Source organism: Equus quagga, chromosome 13 (assembly GCF_021613505.1).
Source record: "Equus quagga isolate Etosha38 chromosome 13, UCLA_HA_Equagga_1.0, whole genome shotgun sequence".
Taxonomy (NCBI): domain Eukaryota; kingdom Metazoa; phylum Chordata; class Mammalia; order Perissodactyla; family Equidae; genus Equus; species Equus quagga.
The window spans coordinates 87332245-87355232 of NC_060279.1; the positions used below are offsets into that span (position 1 = coordinate 87332245).

Here is a 22988-nt window from a genome sequence, read left to right on the forward strand (position 1 = left end):
CTTCCTCAAGCAAAAAGAGGAAGATTGGCAATAGATGTTAGCTCAGGGCCAATCTTCCTCACCAAAAACAAAAAACAAAAATGTCTCTAGAGCAATCTTTTAAATATGTGAGTCAATCACATCACTGCCACACTCCTCCATCGTGACCTAGAAGGCTCCGATCTAGCCCGGGTCACCACTCTGACCTCCTTTCCTACCATTCTTTCCAATGTTCTCCCCCTTGCCACCTCAGGCCCCTTATATTTGCTGTTCCCTCTGCCAGAAACACTTCCCAAGGCCGTCTCCTCCTCTTCCTCTGGGCCTCTGTCTCAATGTTCCCTCCCCCACCACCCTCGCAGAAACAGCCTCCACCATTTCTTTATTCTCGACTCCCTTTCCTCCTCTACCCTTTTTATTTGTAAGTTTTTATCACTCTGAAATTGTCTGTTTTCCTGCCTGTCTTCTGGTTTCATGGGAGTAGAGGTTTTTGTTGGTTTTGTTTCTGGCTCTTTCCTTGGTGCCCACGGTCATGCCTGTTGCAGTGTGGGTACTTAGTAAATATACATAAATAAATAAGTATTCATAACACTCAGACCTTGGTTAAGGGTGACGGGGGGACCCACAGGTGAATCATGACAGAGGTCTTCCTGCTCAGGGCTCCCAGGCTAGGAAAGGAGACCTGGACACAGGTCATTCCAGTTCTGGTGACCAGAGCTGTGACAGCAGAGATACCAGGACCCAAGAGAACCCAGGGTGTACACAAGAGTGAAGGGTTTGGAGGAGACTCCCTAGACAAGGAGCGCTTGTGATGGCTCTTGAAGGGTGAGTAGGAGTTTATCAAGTAGAGAGTAGCATCTGTCTGTACTCATTCATTCACTCATTCATTCACTCATTCATCATCCATTGCCTGGGGCCTCCTGTGCTGGGAAATGCTGGGAAACCAGAGATGATCCAGTCCTGGACCCTGTTCTCTGCAAGCCTCTAGTCTGATGGGGGAGGTCACAATCCAGGGTGATCAGATTATGCCTCAGGGAGATACAAAGGCTGTGGAAGCCACTAGGAGCTACTTGGTGTTTGTGGCGGGGAAGAGAAGGACACCCAGAATGAGCAGGAGTGGGGTGGGTATCTTCCATACGGGATGAGGGAGATGTGAGAGAATCTGGCCCAGTCTTGGAATAATGCTGAGTCCATGTCACCCTGACCTGTGCTCACTGCATGTTCTAGCATAACAACCCAATGAGCCTGATCCAGCTATAAGCTCCATTTCACAGACAAGGACACTGAGCCTTAGAGATTGAGTCACTTGCCCAGGGGAACAGCCCAGCTGGCATCCAGTGTGACCAGAGGGTTTGGAGGGGACCAGGCTGGAAGAGATGAGGCTGGAGATGTGCACAAGGCAGGTTCTTTGCACAGGTGGTGTGGACTTGAGTGGCCTCGACAGCTCCTCTCACTCCCGTGTCCCCTCTGTGGAGTGTGCAAAGCCAGTCAGGGAAAGACGGGTGCTGGGGACTGGGGCTGAGCCACATGGGGCAAAAGTGAGGGCTTTGCAAAATGGGAGGAATGACCTTCTCTTTCCTTTCCCAGAATGGAACAGCAGAGGTGGCTCCTGTTATTATTTCTGGGGGTCCAACTGCTGCTTATGGGCGCGTTCCTCTACCAAAACCCCCACTGCCACGGCTTCATCTCATTCTTGCGCTTCCTAATACAAGACAGGCCAGAGATGAGAGAAGAGCTGCCGTTTTTGGTTCAGGTGTCTTCTCCAGGAATCCGTTACTGGGATGTGTACTCCAACCTCAGCCAGATCCACCCTGTGGACATCAGTGAGGAGGATCTGCCCAACTGTCCCATCGTCTCACCCTACATCAGTAAGTTTGTAGGGGCCTCCCCCACCTCAGGCTTTGGGGAGCTGACAGGAAGCCCTAAGGAGTGGGGCAGAACCTGGAAGCAGAAGGCAGGGGGCATCTCCTGCTGTATCATAATGAATCACCCCCAAACTTAGTGTCTTTAAACAATCATTAGCTCTTAAATTTTACATAGGTCAGGCATTTGGGGACAGGCTCAGCTGGGTGGTTGTGGTCCAGATCTTTCATGCAGTTGTAGTGAGATGTGGCTGGAAATAGGACAGCAGGGGCTTGGAGCACCCGGCAGCTGGCTAGGCACCTCGCTCTCTTCATGTAATCTCTGGGTAGACTCTCCGATGGGCTAGTTTGGGCTTCCACACAGCACGGTGGCCTCAGAGCAAATAGATTGCTTACACAGCAACTGAAGGTGCCCAGAGCAAGTATTCGTGTAGACAAGGCAAAAGTCATATGGCCTTTTGTGATCCAGCCTCAAAAGCCACATAATGTCATTTCTGCCATACTCCATTCATTGAAACAGTCACAAAAGCCTACCTATTTTTAAGGGGTGGGGACATATTCCCACTTTTCAATAGGAGGAGTGTCAAATCACCTTGTAGAAAGGGCATGTTGGATAAAAGAGATGGTTGGGGCCATCTTTGGAAAAAATATGATCTGCCACAGAGAGGGAGGAGGCACTGCTGGGGTGAGGGGTGGATGGTGGAGCCATCAGTGAGAGAGCGGACTGAGAAGGAGGGCAGACTGAGATACAGGGAGAGAGGGCAGTCTGAGAACCATCCAGGAGGAGACATCTGGGAGGCAAGTGGGGGTTGGAGCTCAGGAGGCAAATTTAGGACCATGGGGGTCCAGAGGAAGAAAAGCAACAGGAGATGATGAGCTTGCTGAGGGAGAGAAGAGAGAAACATGGGAACCAGGGGAGAGATGAGGGAAGAATCTGAGAAGGAGGTACTGAGAGGTGGAGGGACAACCAGGAGGGCAGGACATTTTTGAGCCAATTGGGGCAGCTCAGAGCCCTTTGTATTGGCGGATTAGTTTCCTAGTCTGCCGTAACAAAGTACCACTAACTGGCTGCCTTTAAACCACAGACATGCATTCTCTCAGTTCTGGAGGCCAGAAGTCTGAAATCAAGGTGTTGGCAGGGTTGGTTCCTTCTGGAGGTTCTGAGAAGGAAACCATCCAATGCCTCTCCACTAGCTTCTGCTAGCAATCCTTGGCATTCCTTGGCTTGTAGGCACATCACTTTAATTTCTGCCTCTGTGGCCACCTTCTCTCTGGGTCTTCACATGGCCTTCTTATAAGGACACTAGTGATTGGATTTATGGCCCGCCCTAATCCAGGGTGACAGCGTTTTAACCAGTTATGTCTAGGAAGACCCTGTTTCCAAATAAGGTCACATTCTGAAGTTCTAGGTGGACATGGATTTGGCAGGGGGAGGGGGACATGATCCAACCCAGTACAGCTGGGTTGTGCGGTTTCTGGGCTAGATGCCTGACCATCCCTGGCCCCTGCCTCTCCCAGATGGCCCCTTGAAGGTAATGATCCCGGAAAACCTGACGATGGAGCAGGTGGTGGAAAAGAACCCACTGGTGGAGCTGGGAGGCCAGTACCGGCCACCTGACTGCTGGACACAGCACCACACGGCGGTAGTGGTGCCCTACTATGGGCAAGCCCAGCACCTGCGGGACCTGCTCTTCCACCTGCACCCCTTCCTGCAGCGCCAGCAACTGCACTATGCCATCTACGTGGTGAACCAGGTGCAGTAGGAATGTGGCGGGGCAGGGGCAAGAGGGTAGAGGGTTCTGAACGTGGCCTTGGAGAGTCAGGGCTGATGTCGTCACTTTCTGAGAGTGTCAGGGTCAGACAGTATCTAGGGGACTGGGTTTATGAGTCAAGAACTTGAATTGGGGGAATTCAGAGCCAAGAGCTATAGTTTAGGCCAGTCTAGACTGGCTGAGTCTGGGGTCAGCTTGAATGGCTATCTGAGGGAAAGGTCCAGTCCCACTGCATCTGGGCCTCTCTGAGACCAGGGCTGGCCAGAGTGGGCAATAAAGCTAAGGGACAAATTAAAGCACGAGGTTTGGGGTCAGTTAGATGTTTGTTTGAATCCTGGCCTTGCCCATTACTACCTGTGTGGTCTGAGTGTGGGACCAATCATTTATTCATCCACCCATCCATCTATCTATCCATTAATTCAACACACTGTTACTCAGTATAACTATGCATAAGCTTGGGGGAACTTTTTCATTAATGAGACAGGGATGATAATAACACCTCCCTCACTGAGTTGTGGGAAGGATTGAGTTAATGAATATAAAGGAGTGAGGCCAATGCCTGGCATATAGTAGGTTCTCAATAAGTGATAGTGATAATGATGATGATGATGAAGATGATGGTTTTTTGGTGAGGATTCTGGTAACGGTGGTGTTAAGATGCTGCTGCTGCTGAGAGTGGTAATGGTGGTGGTGATGGTCATGATGGTTGTGATGGTGATGTTGGTAACAGTGATGATGGAGTTGAGCTGATTATGTGGATAGTGTTGAATATGATGAAGATAGTGATGGTGATGATGGTGGTAATGCTGATGATGAACACGATGATAACAAGTGATGACGGTAACAATTAAAGTGGTGCTGTTGAAGAAGGTGATGATGGAGGAAGTAGAGCAGAGGAGAGGCAAACCTTGTCATGGTTCCTGGGCATCAAACCCAGTCTTTGTCTAGTAGGAACGGAAACAGAGACACAGGTGGTCCCTGATCACTCCTAACCTCTGCCTCCCTCAGATGGCCTCTTGAAGGTGATAATTCTTGAGAACCTTGAACATGGCTGAGGAGGGAGAGCTAAGAGGCTAAAGCTACTGACTCTGCCTAGGATGGGGATGGGGGTCCAAGAAAAGTTTCCCAGGGGAGGTAAGCTTGGAGCTGGACTTTTCTGGACAAGTCTGGGTTTTCCAGCTCCACAGTAGGTATAAGAAGGGCTTCCAGGTGGGAGAATGGCATTTGAAAAGGTGAGAGAGGATGAGCCTGGCAGGTGGGTGAACACCACTGCCTGCTGGTGAGGGCAGCAGCAAGCATCTCTGTCCACCCCAGGTGAACAACACTGCCTTCAACCAAGGCAAGCTACGCAATGTGGGGTTCCGGGAGGCCATGCAGGAGGAGGACTGGGACTGTATCTTCTTCCACGATGTGAACCTACTCCCAGAGGACGACCGTAACCTCTACATCTGTGACATCTTCCCTGCCCATGTGTCCGTGGCCATTGACAAGTTCAACTACAAGTAGGTGGAGGGAGGGGACCTCCTGTGGCGGGCAGTTGGCCAGGCCCTGCCCTTCCCTGGACCTTACTCTGCCCATCTGTACAGTTTAAGCCCTGATCCCTGGGGCCGAGGAAGGGAGGGGACAATCGGGCCTGAGGAAAGTCCTTGAAGACAGTGAAGAACCTTCCACTTGGATGTGGGTGTCAAGTGGGGATGGGGTTGCTATCAATGGGGGAGTCAGGGTGCACTTAATAAAGTGGTAGGCGGAGGTGTTGTTAACAGAGGTCAGAGGATGGGAACTTATGAAAGGAGGGGCTACCTAGGGGTCAGGAAGGGGCTATCCTAAGGATCTGGGGAGAAGGGGCCATCAGTGGAGTCGCAAGATGGGCCTGTCAGATGATTCAGGGATGGGCTATCCCAAGGTCAATACGAGGTAATCTCAAGGGTCGGGGGAGGGCTACCCCAGGACTAGGCAAGGGAACTCCCTAAGGGTCGGGGGTATGTGGAAAAGGGTTCACCCAGAAATAAACTTTGGAGATCCTGGCCAGAAAAGGGCCAGGGCCCCTGTTGTCTGAAACTTCTTGTGCTTCCAACTCTCTCTGCCTCTCCAGGCTGCCCTACCGAGGCTACCTTGGAGGGGTGTTTGCTCTGCGCCCCATTCACTACCTGAGGATAAATGGCTTCCCTAACACATACTGGGGCTGGGAGCGTGAGGATGATGATATCGCTGCCAGGTGAGGGCCCTGCTCTAGGGAGCCTAGCACAGGGGGCTGCAGGTGCCTCCATGGTGTAGGGGACAGGGGCTGCCCTGGGTTAAGGAGGGACATGAGCTATGCTGGACCAAGGGAGATGTGAGCCCTCCTGGCCTGAGAGGCTGGGTGTGGCATGGGGACCCTCTCAGAGATGGGCATCTGGCCTCCCTGCCTTCTCCCCTGTAAGGCTGAAACTAAGTGGGATGCTCCTCTTACGGCCCCATCTGCTCTTTGGCCGCTACCACATGCTGGAGGAGGGTCAGGACCCCAGCCACAAGCAGAGGCCCCAGAGGTGAGTTAAGGTTGGAGGGGAGAGGTCGCGGGTCCTGGCCTGTCCCTGAGCCCTGGGCTCATAAGGCTATCCCTCTTGCCCCTCGCCCCAGTCCTGGCCTTCTGGCCCGGATCCACCGCAGGTGGCGACATGATGGCTTCAACTCATTGGGCTACAGGCTCCTTTCCAAGGAGCTGCAGCCCCTCTACACCAACCTCACTGTGGACATCAACTTCCCAGCCCCATGAGCCCCAGTGCCAGGGTGAGGTATCTGGAGGCCCAAATGGAATCCCTGGGACTAGGACTGTGGGGCAGCCCTCCCACCCATCTCACCTGGTTTCTTATTAAAGAAGAATTTATTTTACTTGCTTCTCTCTGCCACCGCCACTTCCCACCCTCTCATTTCCATTCATTCGTTCCCACAGAGTCCCACTCAAATTCACCAAGCAGTGGTTCTCTCCTCCCAGTTCCAAGGGCTTCACGCACACTCACCCATTTACTTATCATGCAAACTCATGAGGTAGGCACTATTATAATCTTCCTTATGAAAACCAGGACAGAGGAGTTAAACAACTTGTCCAATTGATGTAGAATCAAATATAGGACCCTGGCTCCTGGGCCCATGCACTTAAAGATGATGCTATTCTGCTTCTTTCTTATAGCAAAAAAACAGTAGGGAAAAGAATGAATAATAAAAAATGTGAGGATGGTTGAACAAATTACAGCATGTCCACACAACAGCATACCACGCAGCCGCTGAACAGATGTAGAGTGAAAATAACAAGATGCACACACATGTGTATGATCTGATCTGACATTTATAAAACAAAGAGGAAAGAGTTCGTATATAGGTATGTGATTATGAGCATGTTAGGGTGTGTGGATAACAAGTTTTGGCAAACTTCTGTAAAGAGCCAGATAGTAAATGTTTTTGGGTTGCAGGCCATACGGTCTTTGCTACTCTTACTCAATTCTGCCATTGGAGCCACAAAAGCAGCCACAAACAATACAGAAACAAATTAATATGGCTGTGTCGAATAAAACTTTATTTAAAAAAACACGTGGCCAGCCAGATTTGGTTGATGGCCAGTTTGCTGACTTGTGGTGTATATGATTAGGAGCCTATACAAAAATAGGAAAGAGTCCATACTGGTTGACACCAGTTATTTATGGAGAGGCTCACCAGAGGTGGTGAAGGTGGAAGAAAAGGGGAGCATACAGCTGAGCTACTCATGAAAGAAACTTAAAAACTCCACCATGAGAACAGTATACAATATAGAATCACATTTATGTATTTACCCAAAAAAGTGTACATTCATGTGTCTATATTCAAAGAAATTAGTAGTTATTGACTGTGCAACCTCAGGATATAAATATTCAATAGGGAATAAACTCGATCAACACAATTACATTAGATTCTTTAAAATATATCTATAACCTATCCACACCTCCTATTATGCAGTGAATTCCATAGCCAAAACTACAGAACTAAGGGCATAGCATATATATGTATATATATTTATATGGTAAATATAAATATTTACATATGTATATATGGTAAATGGTATATTTATATGAATGTATGTATGGTAAATATACATATATAAATGTACATACACAATATTGTCTGGTCATCATTCAGTTTGCTGGCACTTTGGTTATCATTAATGTAATTTCCTACAAACTTTTCTATAAATAATCTGGTAACAATCTGTCTTGTACCACTTTCTATAGAAATACTTTTCTCAATGCATTAGTCAGGGTTTCTTTCCCAGAGTAATTTTATAATCCTTAACAAAGCTAGTACAAATATAGACAATTCTACTCATTCTTAAAACTTCTTTTCTGAGTAATTTGCCTCATGTAAAAATGTGTAACTTTGTGACATGCCACTGCGTTCCTGGAGTTTTTCTGAAGCATGAATTCTATATCATACACGTAGATCTGACTCTTACGAGATATCTTCTTCTTCAAGAAATTCAGAGAATTTGTTTCACTTATGAACATGCTTATGCATACTAGGCATTGATTTCTGGATAAAGCCTTTCAGCAGAATAACTGCTTCTGTAAGATTTGTCTTTGGTGTGAGTTGTTTGGTGTTTATTAAAATTCGATCTGTTGTTGAAGGTCTTCCCACATTTAGAACATGCGTAGGGTCTCTCTCCTGTGTGAATTCGTTGGTGCACTCTGAGTTGTGGTTTCTTACTGAAGGACTTCCCACAGTCACGGCATTCATAAGGTTTCTCTCCAATATGAGTTCTCTGATGTGTAATCAGCTCGGATTTCTGGAGGAAGGTGTTCCCACATTTGTAACAGGCATAAGTTCTCTCTCTCGTGTGAGTTATTTGATGCTTATGGAAATTTGACCTACCGTTGAAAGCCTTCCCACATTCGGTGCATACATAGGGCTTCTCTCCAGTGTGAATTCGCTGATGTTCTCTGAATTGTGACTTGGAAGTGAAGGCTTTCCCACAGTCGCTGCATTTGTAAGGCTTCTCTCCAGTGTGAGTTCTCTGGTGCATGCTGAGTATTGACTTCTGGTTAAACGCTTTCCCACAGGCACTGCACACGTGATGTCTTTCCCCAGTATGAATTTTCTGGTGGATATTGAGGTGTGACTTTTGGGTGAAGGCTTTTCCACAGTCGTTACATTCATAAGGTTTCTCCCCGGTATGAATTCGATGATGTATATCGAGTTGTGACTTGGAAATGAAGGATTTCCCACAGTTGTGGCACTCAAAAGGTTTCTCTCCTGTGTGACTTCTTTGATGCACAGTCAAGTGTGCCTTCTGGATGAAGGCCTGCCCACATTCGATACATACATAGGACTTCTCCCCGGAATGGATTCTCTGGTGTAAGCTGAGTGTCGACTTCTGGGTGAAGGCTTTTCCACAGTCACTGCATGCATACTCTCGCTCACCAGTATGAATTTTCTGATGTATATTGAGGGTTGAATTCTGGGAGAAGGCTTTCCCACATTCACTGCATTTGTAGAGTTTTTCTCTAGTGTGCGTTCTCTGATGCCTGAAGAGAGATAACATCTGGAAAAAGGCTTTTCCACATTCAGGGCATTTATGGGGCTTCTTTCTGGTGTGAGTTTTCTGGTGTGTACTCAACTCTGACTTCTGGACGAAGACCTTTCCGCATTCCTTACATATGTAAGGTACGTGACCTGTATGATCTGTCAGACATACATTGAGTTTTGGTTGTGGGGTGAAGGCTTTTCCACATTTGCTGCATTCCTGGAGGTTTTCTACACTGTGGAATCTCTGTTGCTCAAGGAGGTGTGACTTTTGGGCAAAGTCCCGCCCACATTCAGTACATTTATCTGGTTTCTCTTGAATTTGATGTTGTGTGAGTGACTGTTTATGACCACGGACTTTTGTGCATTGATTACTTTCACAGAAGTTCTCTCCTGTATGAATATTCTTGCCGCTGGCACTGGAAGAGCTATGGGTGAATAGCTGACCAGACCCAACAATCTCATCAAGGGGTTTTGTGGTATTGCTTTGATTCTGATGATTACCTTCTAGGTTAGGCTTCAAACTTTTTGCAAATGAGTAACGTATATGAGGTCTTTTTTGTGAAGAAACATGGTCGGGCCTCACATGACTGATTTTTCCAGGGTCCTTATATTCACAATCCTTTTCTGTCTTCAATGTTTTCTTACTGGGGAAAACCCCATGATCTGAAGATCTATTTTGATTTTGCTGATCTCTCTTTGTATGGTCAGTGTCCTTCCACAGTTCTCTTAAAATGGAACACCATGAACGATCTCTTGTGACTTCAACTGCCATATCATTGTGAAATGAAGCTTTTTCAGAAGTTTCCTGTGGTGGGGTTTCAAGCCCCAAATCCCCTTCTAGAAGGAGAAAGAAGATGAAACAGACACACTGAACAGTTAGTGGATGATAGAGGGGAAATGATACGGAGCTGACTGAGACGGAACAAAGGGAAAATGCTGAGTCATCTAATAATGGCGGTGATGGCATTGATAACGCAACAGTCACACAGTCCTTATTATGTGTCAAACAGTTATCTATATAGCAGGTAGCATATGCCAAACAATATTTGACATGATGCACATATAAATGTGTTTAATCTTCACAACCCCACAAGGTAACTACACTTATTATCCTTGTTTTAAAGATGAAGAAAAGGAGGCACAGAATGGTTAAGTACAGGCATACCTCGTTTTATTCCACTTTGCTTTACTGCACTTCACAGATCCTGCATTTTTTACAAGACCCTCCACCAGCAAAGTGATTATGACTTGCTGAAGGCCCAGATGATAGTTAGCATAAAGTGTTTTTTGATTAAGGTATCTACATTGTTCTTTTAGACATAATGCTAATGTACACTTAACAGACTACAGTATAGTGTAAACTTAACTTTTATATGCACTGGGAAATCAAAAACTTGTGTGACTTGCTTTATTGTGATGTTTGCTTTAGCGGGGCAGTCTGGAACTGAACCCACAGTATCTCTGAGGTATGCCTGGAACTGGCCAAAATCACTTTGTTGACCTGTGGGAAAATTAGATTTAAACAAAGGCAACCTGATCTAGATACCCACTGATACCCTGACTTAGTAGGATGACTTCAGGATAAAACAGGCAAGAATGTTTACGGGGCAAGCTTGAAGGAGGGGGCTCAGAGTATAGGTCTTCATTAGCTTGCAGATCTAAGTTGTCACTAATCTCCCAGCTTCCTCTCACTTGTTAAAAACAATATGAAATCCATTAGCCACATATATCCTCTGGAAAACTATTGAAACATCAATCCCAACATGGCCAAGCAGTGAAAGAATACCTATGCCCAAACTCTCAACTCTCCACGAAGCTGAAATTTTTCTTCTTGAACCTGGAAATATAGGCACAACCCAAGAAAGGTACACTGGAAGAAGGGACAAGCAAGCTGTCCCCCAGAATCTGTTTTACCCTTGTCCACAGAAGTTAAATGTGGCTGGTACATGGCTGCCAAGCTCCGTTAACAGTTCCTGATTTCCTTTGCATTGACATGTGTCAGTGAGACTGTGTTTTTGCTGATGGAATGTACACACAACATTATGCACCACTTCTGGGCCAGGGCAGTAAGATCACAGCTTCTCAATACTCTCCGTCGCTTTCTGCCTAGTAGAACCTGGCTTTGAATGCAATGCACATTGAATCACACAGATCGACAATATCATAAAGGACGGTGCAACAATGACAAGGGAAAAACTTAAGACACCTGAAGAATACAAGAAGTTAAGGCTTCCTGATGACCTGCTTTTTTTCTTTTTTTAAAGATTGGCACCTGAGCTAACAACCGTTGCCAATCTGTTTTTTTCCCCCCCAAATGCCCCTAGCAGATAGTTGTATATTTTTAGTTGTGGGTCCTTCTAGCTGTGGCATGTGGGACGCCGCCTCAGCGTGACCTGATGAGTGGTACGATGTCCACGCCCAGGATCCAAACTGGTGAAACCCTGGGCTGCCAAAGCAGAGCGCACAAACTTAACCACTCGGCCACGGGGCCGGCCTCGTGACCTGCTTTTTTGAACTGCTTTATAGGAGAGAAATTATTCTAGAAATTATTATAGTGAACCTTGGTCTCTTTGTTATAACTTTCAGCTTTATGCTACCCAATATACCCATTTTGTACCAAGAATAGGAGTCACTGATCATCCAATTTAGTAGTATAGAACACAAGACATAGCAGATTCTCAAAAAAAAAAAAAGAAGAAAAATAGAGTGACCAAATTTTACTATTACTTTATCCTACCAGACGTTTACATACTGAGTATGATAAGACCATCACATCTTGTTTCTTTTGTCTTTCAGTCACTTGGATAAACTTTATCCCAGACCCTTGTCCTGTCCAAAAACCTCATAAATCTTTCACTTTTTAAAAAAAAATGAGAATGCCTTTTATTTTTGTCATTAACTTTTTTTTTGTTGTGGTAAGAAACGCATAATATAAAATTTACCATCTTAACCATGTCTAAGTCTGAAGCTCAGCAGTGTAAATACATTCACATTGTTGTGCAACCAGCCTCCACAACTTTTCTATCTTGCAAAACTGAAACTCTGTCCCCATTAAACAACTCCTCATTTCCCCCTCCCCCTCAGGCAACCACCATTCTACTTTCTGTTTCTATGACTAGGGCTACTCTACATACCTCATATAAATGGAATCATATGGTATTTATCTTCTTGTGACTGGCTTATTTCACTTATCGTAATGTCCTTAAGGATCATCCATGTTGTAGCATGTGTCAGAATTTCCTTCCTTTTTAAAGCTGAATAATGTTACATAGTAGGTAGATATCCCATTTTGTTTATCCATTCATCCATCCATGGACTACTGGGTTGCTTCCACTTCTTGGCTATTGTGAATAGTGCTGCTATGAACATGAGTATGCAAATACCTCTTCAAGATCCTGCTTTCAAGTCTTCTGGATATATATGCCCAGAAGCAGAATCACTGGGTCATATGGTAATTCTGTATTTAATTTTTTATGGAATTGCCATGCCATTTTCCACAGTGGATGCACCATTTTACACTCCCACCAATAGTGCACAGAGGTGCCAACTTCTCCACATCCTTGCCAACACTTATTTTCTGTTTTTTTAACAGTAGCCCTTCTAATGGGTGTGAGGTGATATCACACTGTGGTTTTGATTTACGTTTCCCTAATGATTAGCGATATTGAGCACCTTTTCATATGATTGTTGGCCATTTGCTTATCATCTTGGGAGAAACAGCTATTCAAGTCCTTTACCTGTTCTTTAATTGGGTATTTGTTTTTTTGTTTCATTTTTCACTCTTATATAGCAGTTTCACCCAAACATTGGCTTTCATTTATTCTGAGGATCTTATACTCTGGGTTCCCAGGCATAGACTTGGACCATTTTTAACTTTTCACTTCATTTAGATCACACAACTCTCTTTTTTTTTTCCTTGTGAGAAAGATTCACCCTGAACTAACATCCGTTGCCAATCTTCCTCTTCTTTTTGCTTGAGGAAGATTAGCCCTGAGCTAACATCTGTGCCAATCTTCCTGTATTTTCTATGTGAGATGCTGCCACAGCATGGCTGACAAGAAGAGTATGTCCGTGCCCCGGATCCGAACCCGTGAACCTGGGCCGCTGAAGTAGAGCATGCAGGACTTTAACCACTCGGCCATGGGGCTGGCCCGTAGATCATAAAACTCTTGCTAAACCTGATGATATTCAAATCACTGCCACAAATGTTCAATATAAAATATCAGAACTGTGCTGAAAAGCTTATCCATAACTCTCCAACACAGCTTGACAATGTTGCTTCAAAAAAAGTTTAATATCCCAAATCCCAGCAAATACTCATGTCTTCTATCCCCATTAAGCCTGCTTTGCTTTTCCTTTGTTCCAATTCAAAATTGCTTCATGGAGCAGTTACGAGTACTGTGCCCTTAAAACTACCTCCCAACGTCATGCCACCTCTAGGGTGACACCGTTTTCTCTGACCTTTAAAAGCAGTTACTCTCTGTGTGTCCCCCATTTTGATACTTATTTTTTGAGTAGCCTTCCAGTAAATAGACATGATTAACACAAGAGGCTGATGTTAACATCTCATGTCATTATCCACTCTATCCAATTACAATCTCCGTTGCTTTGAATCTCAGCAGATATTTTAAATGTCCTTCTGAACATAGAGCAAAATATTATTTTCTGCCTATCTTCAGAAATTCAATAATTTCTATATCCTGAATGGTTTCCTCATGTTTAACACTGACATAATGAAACCAGAGTAGGGAGACTAGAACGTAATCAACTGAACATATGCAGAGCAGACCATCCTATGGCAAATATATATTATGTACATAATGTCTATATAGCAGATATTTAAAAATATATGAAACAATGAAGTAGAGAATGAGTGATGGAACTATTCAGGTGCATTTTTAAATTGGAAATATGTGGCCATGATATAATGTAACTGAAAAGTGTTTGTTAATCTGACATAGTAGGAAATAACTATTTTTGCATCAAAATCTACTGAGAAAAAAAGGAACATCAATCTTTGTGGTAATAAAATCTGTCCATAGTGTCTTGACTGAACTCATAAACGAGTAAAATCCATAAATCCCATTAGGAACAAAATAACTCAAGCATGAGAAAATAGGGAGCTGGCTTAGGATGACAGCACTGGGATTAAGAAAAACGGTCAACTAAATGGTATGTGCAAAAAGAAAAATGGTAGAATTTCTAAAATAAATTACAAGACTGAGATGGAAGAGCTTAGAAACAGAGGATTCTGACAAAATGTATAAAGTGAGAAGAATTTCCGATTTGTGTGATGATTCCAATTTCTGATCTCCCAAAACGAAGTGAGTCATCTCATGGGAACTGTCCACCATGTAGCTAAACAGGGTAACAGAATACAGTTTAGGCATGAGGACTGGAGGGGCTGATACAGGGATCATCAGAAAAATGTATGAGGCCTAAGTGTTCAGAATAGAAAAGCCTTTTAAGGCGATTCCTATATGAAGGGATGACCAGAGGGAAGTATAGACCCCCCAAGCTGGAGACATCCCAATCAGGAGAAAAAGAAAAAAGAAGACCCAGCACAGAAAAGAAAGATCACTGAATTCAGGGGATAAATAAAAAGGAAAAAAGGCCTTGAGGAAAGTCCATGGACACAAAGGGAAAACAATATGACAAAGGCAATGTACACATGGAAAACCCAACCAGATAAGAGAGAGAATGAGATCCTCTAACAACATAGTTACAAGAAAAATTATAACATGAAACAGACATGGCCATAAATGAGAAATTGGTAAATGCTAAGTGTTGGCAAGCCAGATGTGCAAGAGCAGATCCGTATGCATTCCCACGTGGGAGTGGAGATTATACAGCCCAACTGAGGAGCAATATGGCTTACCTAGTCAAATTAAGTACACCTGCGTCCAGTGATCCCACCCCCGAGTATGCACCTCTGAAAATTCTTACACATTATTTACAAGATAATGTACGAAGCGTTAGTTGTAGAAACTGGGAGGAGGAGGCACCCTAAATGTCTACCATGGGAATGGATGAGTGTAGTAGGTTGAACAATGCTCCCCCCACACCCAAGTATCCATGTCTTCCAAGGTTAGTCACTCACCTTGACGCCGCTGATGGGGGAGGAGTTTGGCCTTCCCTATCCATGGCTCCTTTCCTTTTTCCATCCTGAAAATGATCTCTGGGATGGGAATGTGATACCCTGTTAATGAGAAAGGACACTGGATTTGGATGTCGTGGACAGATGTTTGGGACCCCTCTTCCTGGTCTAACAGGCAAACCTAGCAAGCAAACTGCATAGGCTGTCAGTCAGCACCATAAAATCCACGCTGTGCTGTGAAGCAGCCGTGCGGGCCAGCTTCAGCCTGTGTCAGATGATCTTGCAACCTCTCATCTCATGACTGAAGATGTCAGCTGGACAGATGTACAACAGGAAGAGATAAAGGGGTACCTTGCTCTCACATTTCCCAGATACATTTCTTAGAGATTAAGGGACTAACTAAGGACCCTGGTCCTTGCCTCCCCTCCACACACAGAAGACTAACGTCAGCATCTCTGAACTTGTTTGAGGCATGACCAAGAAATTCTTATTTATGTTGCCTTCAATGTATAACCTAGAGAAAAGCCCAGATGTACTCTATCCCCCTTTGTGTTTAAATCTAGTTGCTTTTTTCTTTTCCTCTTCCCTGCACGTACACTTGTTACCGCCCAAAGGGGGTCCTCTGCTCACCGCGAGACATGCCAATAGTCAGAAGGCAAGGTGGGTGGAGAGAAAGGACTTTATTATAGCTTGCTAGCAAGAGGGAAGATGGCTGACTCGTGTCCGAAAGACCCATCTCACAGAACAGACTACAGGCCAGTTATATAGGAGGCCAGTCTCCAGGTGGGGGAGGCGGCTGGTCTTTGGGTGGGGCAGACATCTGGTCTCAGTTCCTGATAGTCCTTTGTTTTACTGGATATGCATGAGACTGGACAAATGCCCTACACCCTGATCTTTCAGTGGTCACTGATGATGGCTATGAGCACAGGCTCTCTGCCCAGGGGTCATCACATTCTTAAGGAACTCAAAAGAACAAAGTTATCATCTTAAAGCAGCTGGGAGAGGCCACAAAATCAACAGAGCGTGTCTGGACTAGTTACTCAGAGGTCATTTAAAGTTACAAAATGGTTTCCTTTCTACAATATGGCTTCTCTCATGTCAACCTTGTGTTGAGCCAGGATCGCAGTTTGTGAAAGAGATGTAAGCTGCACATAAATTCACGTGTACACCTCGGAGCACTTCCATCAGAGCCCTGTGTTGAACTGTTTTCCTGGGGTTCGAACTCCTCATGCTGATTATTGAATAAACTCCTTCACTAATATCACCTAGACTCTATTTCAGTCGACACTGTGGTCTTGGGTCATTGAAACTTTGCATTGGTTCATCAGAAAAGTCAACATCTTTCACTAGGAACAGAGTAATCCTCAAACGTGCCCAGGAGGAATGAACAATCTGGGACAAACCAAAGGCAACCTGATCACACACTTCAGATGTCCCACTGCATTCCACAAGGAAGGAAATCTCAGCAAGGCCCATTCAAGATTCCCAGGTCAGGGGTGCTCACCCACGGAGAAGAGGTGGCTGTAAATCTCCAGCATCACATCCTGGTACAGGCGTCTCTGGGCAGGGTCCAGTTGCTGCCACTCCTCCCTGCTGAAGTCCATGGTCACGTCCTCGAAGGACACTGATCCCTGTTAACAACATACCACAGCTCAATGTGAATCAGACATCACTGGCAAAAAGGGAGTTACATGCAGAGTCATGTTTTTAATGATTTTGTACCATGATATATCATATGGCTTCCCACTAACGACCTTTCATATTATATTTTGGGGGATTAGAAAAATTTATAGAAATATCCTGCCATCTATTACATACCAGTGATATTGTGACTTATAATAAATATATATTTGGTCTTTGTCCTTGTTTCTAGCACATAACTCCTAAAACCCTTGTTATTTCCTAAGTGATGAGGAATAAAGGTGTTTCTTGTTATGTTAATAAGGTGACTTCAGACCCACCCAAAGGTGGGGGCTGGTTGCCAGGGGAACCAAGCATGTGATTAGAGGGCTGCATTTCAGTCTCAACCCTGACCTCTGGGGAGGGGGGAGGGGGGAGGGGCTGGAGGTTGAATTAGTGGGCAGTGCCCAATGACCTAATTAATTTGTCTGTATAGTGAAGCCTCCATAAAAACTCCAAAGGACAAGGTTTGGAGAGCTTCCAGGTTGGTGACCCAGATCACTTCCAAGTGCCACCATGCCAGGCCTCCAACTCCACCATGACAGAAGCTCCTTTGTTCGGGATCTTGCCCTATGTATCTCTTCTGGCTGTTGATTTTTATCTTTTAATGTCCTTTGTAGTAAAGCAGTAATCTAGTGAGTAAATGGGTTTCCTGATTTGTATAAACCACTTCTACAGGATAATAACAAAATGGAGTAACATATGTCAGGCTTGTAAAAATGGAGCAGGGAGGCCATGGGGAAGTGAGGCTTATGCACGTCTCTACTCAGATGGAATGGAATCTCTGAACTGCACTTCACTGCTGTCATCCTGACCTTCTTCGAAGAAATATGCTTACTCCCATAGATAAGAGCTTTCTGCCTTAGAGATGGCCTTAGCGACCAATCGCGTGTGGCCAAGAAGTAACAGTTGTTGCCAGCACTGATCTCAAGTCTTGCAGGACAACCTGTGTGATTTCTCTTTTTGTCTTTATAAACCCATCTCCTTTGTCTTTCTCTGAGCACACGAGTTTCTCGAATCTGTGTCGCCCAAATTGCAATTCTTGAAACCCCAAATAAATTTTTTGCTGCTTTTGCAGTTTATGCCTCTTATTCATTGACATACTCTAGCAAATTAATCAAACCCAAGGAGAGGGCTGTGGGAACCTGATTTTATAGCCGACTGGTCAGAAGCACAGGTGACAACCTGGAGTTGCGATTGGCATCTGAAGTGGGGGTCGGGGGTCGCGGGAATGGAGGCAATCTTGTGGGACTGAGTCCTTAACCTGGGGGATCTGACACTATCTATGGGTAGATAGGGCCAGAATTGAGTTAAATTGTAGGACACTCAGCTGGTGTCACAGAGAATTGCTTGGTGTGGGAAAAATCCCCACATTTGGTGAGCAGAATTGTCAGAAGTGCAGTGTTCTGTATAAGAAGGGAGATTTTCCTTTACAACAGGGAACGCTGATCTGATAAAAACTTGAAACATCTCTTGGAAGGGTAAGTATGAGAAGCATGCAGGTGAGTGCTGGAGGTGCGACTATATGAAAGGTCTAAATCTAAACCTGAGAATGTGAGAAGTAATTCCTTTGGGATCCTGAACCCAATTCTGTGTGTGTGAGGGGGGTTCCCCCACACCAAGCAATTCTCCAGACTCAGCTGGATATCCTACAATTCAAGCCAAGGAGAGAGACCTCAGAAGGAACCAACTTGGCGACACCTTGATCTTATAGACTTCCAGCCTCCAGAACTGTGAGAAAATAAATTTCTGTTGTTCAAGCCCCCTAGTCTTTGGTACTTTGTTATGGCAGTCCCAGCAAACTAGCAGTCACTAAACAATGATCTAGACAATTTTTTTTAATTCGTGTTTTAATTTTAAGAATTACTTTGAAATATTAAATATTTGGGGCATTATCTTTCAACTTTTAAGTGATTTTTATTAGGCATTTATTATGATAGTGTCAATGTTCCTTTCTTTTAATGTTTTCTATTATAAAATGTTTCCATCAGGTTGAGATGATTTTTAAACATTATTGAAATATATAACCTCCTCACAATATATTGGTTGAATGGTAATAAGCCATGCATTTATTATACCTTTTTTAAACAGAAAATCTCTGTAACTTTGAGTATAAATCTATCACATGATAATGATGCACTGTTTATTATCATGGCCACTCATTATTTGAAAACACAGAGAGTGCCATGAAATATACCAAATAACTTGGACTTTCAGGAAATCTTTAGTACACTCAAGAATCCTGCTTTCTCATTCCTAAATATCAAATATTAATATCTGTGGGCGATTTGGAAACACTATTCTCCGGTGTTTTTATCATCTTTAAACACAGGAAAAACCACGTGGTCCTTAGGTGCCAGTTCTTGCTCTAGTATCCCATGACTCTATAAACTAGGACAAAGGGGTACCAAGCCAACCCCAAGAGCAGGTGAGGAGTCAGGCGGGGACCAGCGGAGAATATGCCAGGACCCAGCGGTGGATGAAGGATTTAGCCTGTGCTGAGCAGGAAGGAGTCAGCATTTCCCTGCTGTGCCGAGGGCGTCCCACCCAGACTAGGGGTGACCTTTTCTTCTTCCTTTGCCCTAGGGCCAACCCTCTTCTCTAAGACAGCCTTCTTCATCGGCCAGTTCAGAGTCCCCTATATCAGAGACATGTTGAGGGGACACCAGCCCCGTGTGGTCAGCTCTCAGCAGGAGGACCTGGATTGCCTCGGGCACAGGGAGTCCGGAATCTCCTGCCCTAGAGTTCTGGAGAACTGTGCCTGGGGCTCCTGCTTACCTCACAGGATCTATCCTGCTCCGCTGGACCCAGGACCTGGGGCCTCGGGGGCAAATTCACACCAGCAGACATGTCCCCTCTGGACTTCACCTCTCGGTCTCTCTTGCTGACAACTCCACTTTTCCCAGGAGCCCAAAACTGGGTAGGCATCTGTAGGCTCCAATGAGATCTGCTGGGGGAAGTCAGGTTGGGCTGTGAAGGGAGATCCTGTGACCTCAGTGATGTGGCCTGACCCAGGGGCTCTGCAGAGACACCAGGAAGCCCTGGAAAGGCAACGACCACATGGTCACTCAACCAAAATTCACTCCACATGAATTTCTGGGGGCCCTTAGGTGAGGGCTACTGTGCTAGACACTGAGAGTAGACAAAGCTCAGAAAAATCTAACTCTAGTTATTAGGGTTACAAAAAAGACCAAGAGATTTGGAGTAAACTTAAAAGCTTTCATCGCAGCTCTGCCACCTTTTAACTGGAGATACCACTTTAGTTGCAGTTTCCAAAATGAGGATACACATATTTATCACAGACATTGGGAAACATCCAAAAGATGCAGCTTGTGAAGCCCTCAGCACCTGCCTGGCCTGTGGTTAAATAATGAACAAAAATCAGCAACTTGCAGAGTCAGGTATCAGGTACCTTGTTTCCTTTTCACACAGCCCTGTCAGCTAAGTATCATGATCGTTATTATACCCATTTTGAGGAAACTGAGACTGAGTGCTGTTACATAATCTGCCTTAAGGTCACTCAGTCTGCAAAGAGAAGAACAAGAAATCAGTCCCACGTCTGCCTCACTCTAAACTGCACACTGTCACCACAGGCCCTGTGGTCCCCTACACGGTCAGCTTCCAGAAACACCCATTTCTGTTTCCTGTTGCCTTCAGAGAGCTGAGGCTTCAAGTCGGCCATGTCTGGTGCACCTAATCCAAGCCTCTGGACATTTCAGTGCCCATCCATAACCACCTAGACAGCCCAGCCTTTTCCGACAAAGATGAAACTTAAGTTCAGTGTACTCACCCCCCACCTTGACCCAGAAAACCTGCAGACATGCACCAGGATCCCCAGTCACTTACTGTTTTTTCCCTGTCCCTGGGTTGCCCCGCCCCACGCCAGCCACCCCCAAATGCAGTTATGACCACACTGACCTCCCGAAATCCCCAAAGAGTGGACCACAGGTTTGCCACAAGGTCACGAAATGCCTGCCGGTCACTGATGTGGCCAGACTCCTGAAATCATTCCAACGCTGCATGCCAGTAAATGTTCCCCAGGGGCTGTGATTGCCACAAGACCCCAAATAATCCCCCAGAAGAGGTTCCAAATAGCACACCTCAATAGGAAACCATCGTGGATCTGCTCAACTGCCAATCACTGCCTCTCACCACGTCCACAGGGCCCCAAGGAGAGGCCTCGCAAACCCCCATCACTGACCCCCTGGGCCTCCAGTCAGCAGGCTCCCATACACCACCCTCAGCACCCCACTGATTTCTATAGGCCCCCAATCATGCTCCCCAGAGTTACAATGTGACCCTCAAAGTCCTCAGTCCCAGATGCTCCTGTTCCTAATCAATCACTGCCTCCAACAGTCCCCAAGCAGTGGGTCACTTCCCCCAAATGTCCCCCAGGACCATCCACTAACGCCCTGTTAAGACGCATGCTCACTGTACTCCAATGAGCAAGTTTCATGGGCCAACAACATAAAATCTGGTATTAAAGTACACTTGCAATGTAAGTTACAAAAATAGTTATATACACACAAAAAACACGCAAAGAGCCAATCATCCAACTTAAATTAGAAAACCCGGCTCACCCCACAGATCGCCCCGCCTCATCACTCACACCAAGCCGATGTCGCCTCACTGACCCCACAGAATCCCCACTGCTAACATCCCAAATCACCTCAGGGTCCCGCATGCGACAGACGGGTTAGAAACAGCTGACAACATAAGCGGAAATGACGGCTCTGGGCCACTTCCGGCTCAGGTTGAGTTGTCCCCGTTTTCTCGGCTGGTTGAACTGAGCGCATGCTCCCTAGAAGCTTTGAAGCCACTCCCTGCCAATAGTTAGCATGGCGCCTTGCAGTGTCCGTATGTCTATTGCGCGGTTCAATCTTTCAGGAACTGTCAAGCGAACGGCATGGCCGCGCCCATAAAGAATGGAGGCCGTCATTTTCAAAGAATGTCCATTCCGTACAGCCAGGGAAGGTATTTGCAATCTCACAGAGTAAAGTCTTGGGGTTGTCCCACGTTGGCAGAGGACCTATTGAATATCTGTGTATATATATTTCTAAGAGCAACTGGCACTGCACATTCTGAAAAATACCTTTTCTCTGTATTATCACATTGATTTAAAGCCCCACCCTCAGAATCCAGGTATCTTGCCCGCCCTTCCCTCCCAAGAGTCACTCTGCACAGAGAGGCTAATGCAGACGTGCTAGGAGGCCAAAGGGTGCGGAGCCGAGTAGACGAACTGCCCTCCGTCACCAGACTCCTTTGGGGGCAGCTCCACGACCCCAGGCTCTGAGGACTGGAAGAGGCTCGTGGCTTGGCTCTCCAGTGTCCCGTTCAGTCTGCCAGAGGGTTGCTGTCAATCACACAGATCAGACTCAGGGATTGGCCTTCAGGACTGATAGGGAGGAGCCACTCTCCAGCGCACTCAGGTGAGGGGAGAAGAAAAAGGTGGAGACGAAGAAAAGGAGAGACAAAAGGTGGACCTAGTATTCAGAAGTAGTTTCTCTCCCTCATTTTGTTTCTCTCTTTCCCCCCCTTCTCCATTGTCTGATCATTTATTCGTTACTTCTGCAGCCATTTACTGCAGTTGTTATAATAACTTAGTGCAAAGATTCTGGAGTTGGACTGCCTGGGTTTGAAGTTCAAGTTTGGGCAAGTTAGTTACCCTCACTGTAATTCAATTTCCTGTTTCCTAAGGTTGTAAGGATTAAATAATTAAATAAATTATCATATGCAAAATGGCTAAAATAGTGCTGGCACATAATAAGAATGAGCTTTATATGAGAAAAATAATATTCCATTTCGCGGGCCCGCCCGTGGCCGAGTGGTTGAGTTCCCGCTCTCTGCTTGGGTGGCCCAGGGTTTCTCTGTTCGGATCCCGGGCGCGGACGTGGCACCGCTCATCAGGCAAGCTGAGGTGGCATCCCACATGCCACAACTGGAAGGATCCACAACTCAAAATACACAACTACGTACTGGGGGGCTTTGGTGAGAAAAAGGAAAAATAAAATCTTAAAAAAAATATTTATTCTATATCATTCATTCAACAAATATTTATTAGGTTTCCTATGA

The 22988-nt window shown here is 45.5% G+C and overlaps 2 protein-coding genes across 3 annotated transcripts in view; one reads left to right on the plus strand and one right to left on the minus strand.

Moving 5' to 3' along the window:
* Window positions 1–21583, minus strand: part of LOC124251177 (cytoplasmic tRNA 2-thiolation protein 1) — a 38765-nt gene extending 17182 nt beyond the window's left edge. The window contains exons 1-5 of one of the 2 annotated variants that reach the window (XM_046683732.1): window positions 21497–21583; window positions 19695–19957; window positions 16741–16867; window positions 15240–15338; window positions 7140–9976 (exon numbers count right to left, since the gene is read on the minus strand). In XM_046683732.1, the coding sequence (XP_046539688.1) occupies window positions 8133–9976; window positions 15240–15338; window positions 16741–16867; window positions 19695–19957; window positions 21497–21518 (2355 nt within the window). In that variant the 5' untranslated portion in view covers window positions 21519–21583 and the 3' untranslated portion in view covers window positions 7140–8132. Of the gene's footprint in view, window positions 1–7139; window positions 9977–15239; window positions 15339–16740; window positions 16868–19694; window positions 19958–21496 lie in introns of those variants that run through there. The other variant, XM_046683733.1, reaches the window with a different exon arrangement.
* LOC124251185 (beta-1,4-galactosyltransferase 3-like) lies at window positions 1584–6417 on the plus strand. Its single transcript, XM_046683747.1, has 6 exons — window positions 1584–1844; window positions 3357–3592; window positions 4925–5112; window positions 5703–5825; window positions 6031–6135; window positions 6227–6417. Exons 1-6 carry the CDS (start codon window positions 1619–1621, stop codon window positions 6360–6362), a joined length of 1014 nt encoding a protein of 337 aa, XP_046539703.1. The 5' UTR covers window positions 1584–1618; the 3' UTR covers window positions 6363–6417.
* Window positions 21584–22988: the final 1405 nt, after the last annotated feature.

Excerpts from the sequence above, each read along its gene's own strand:
- LOC124251185 (XM_046683747.1), top strand. The coding sequence starts at position 1,619 with ATGGGCGCGTTCCTCTACCAAAACCCCCACTGCCACGGCTTCATCTCA. Across the intron at positions 5,113-5,702 it reads ATTGACAAGTTCAACTACAA|GCTGCCCTACCGAGGCTACC; the intron begins GTAGGTGGAGGG and ends CTGCCTCTCCAG. Across the intron at positions 5,826-6,030 it reads GATGATGATATCGCTGCCAG|GCTGAAACTAAGTGGGATGC; the intron begins GTGAGGGCCCTG and ends CTCCCCTGTAAG.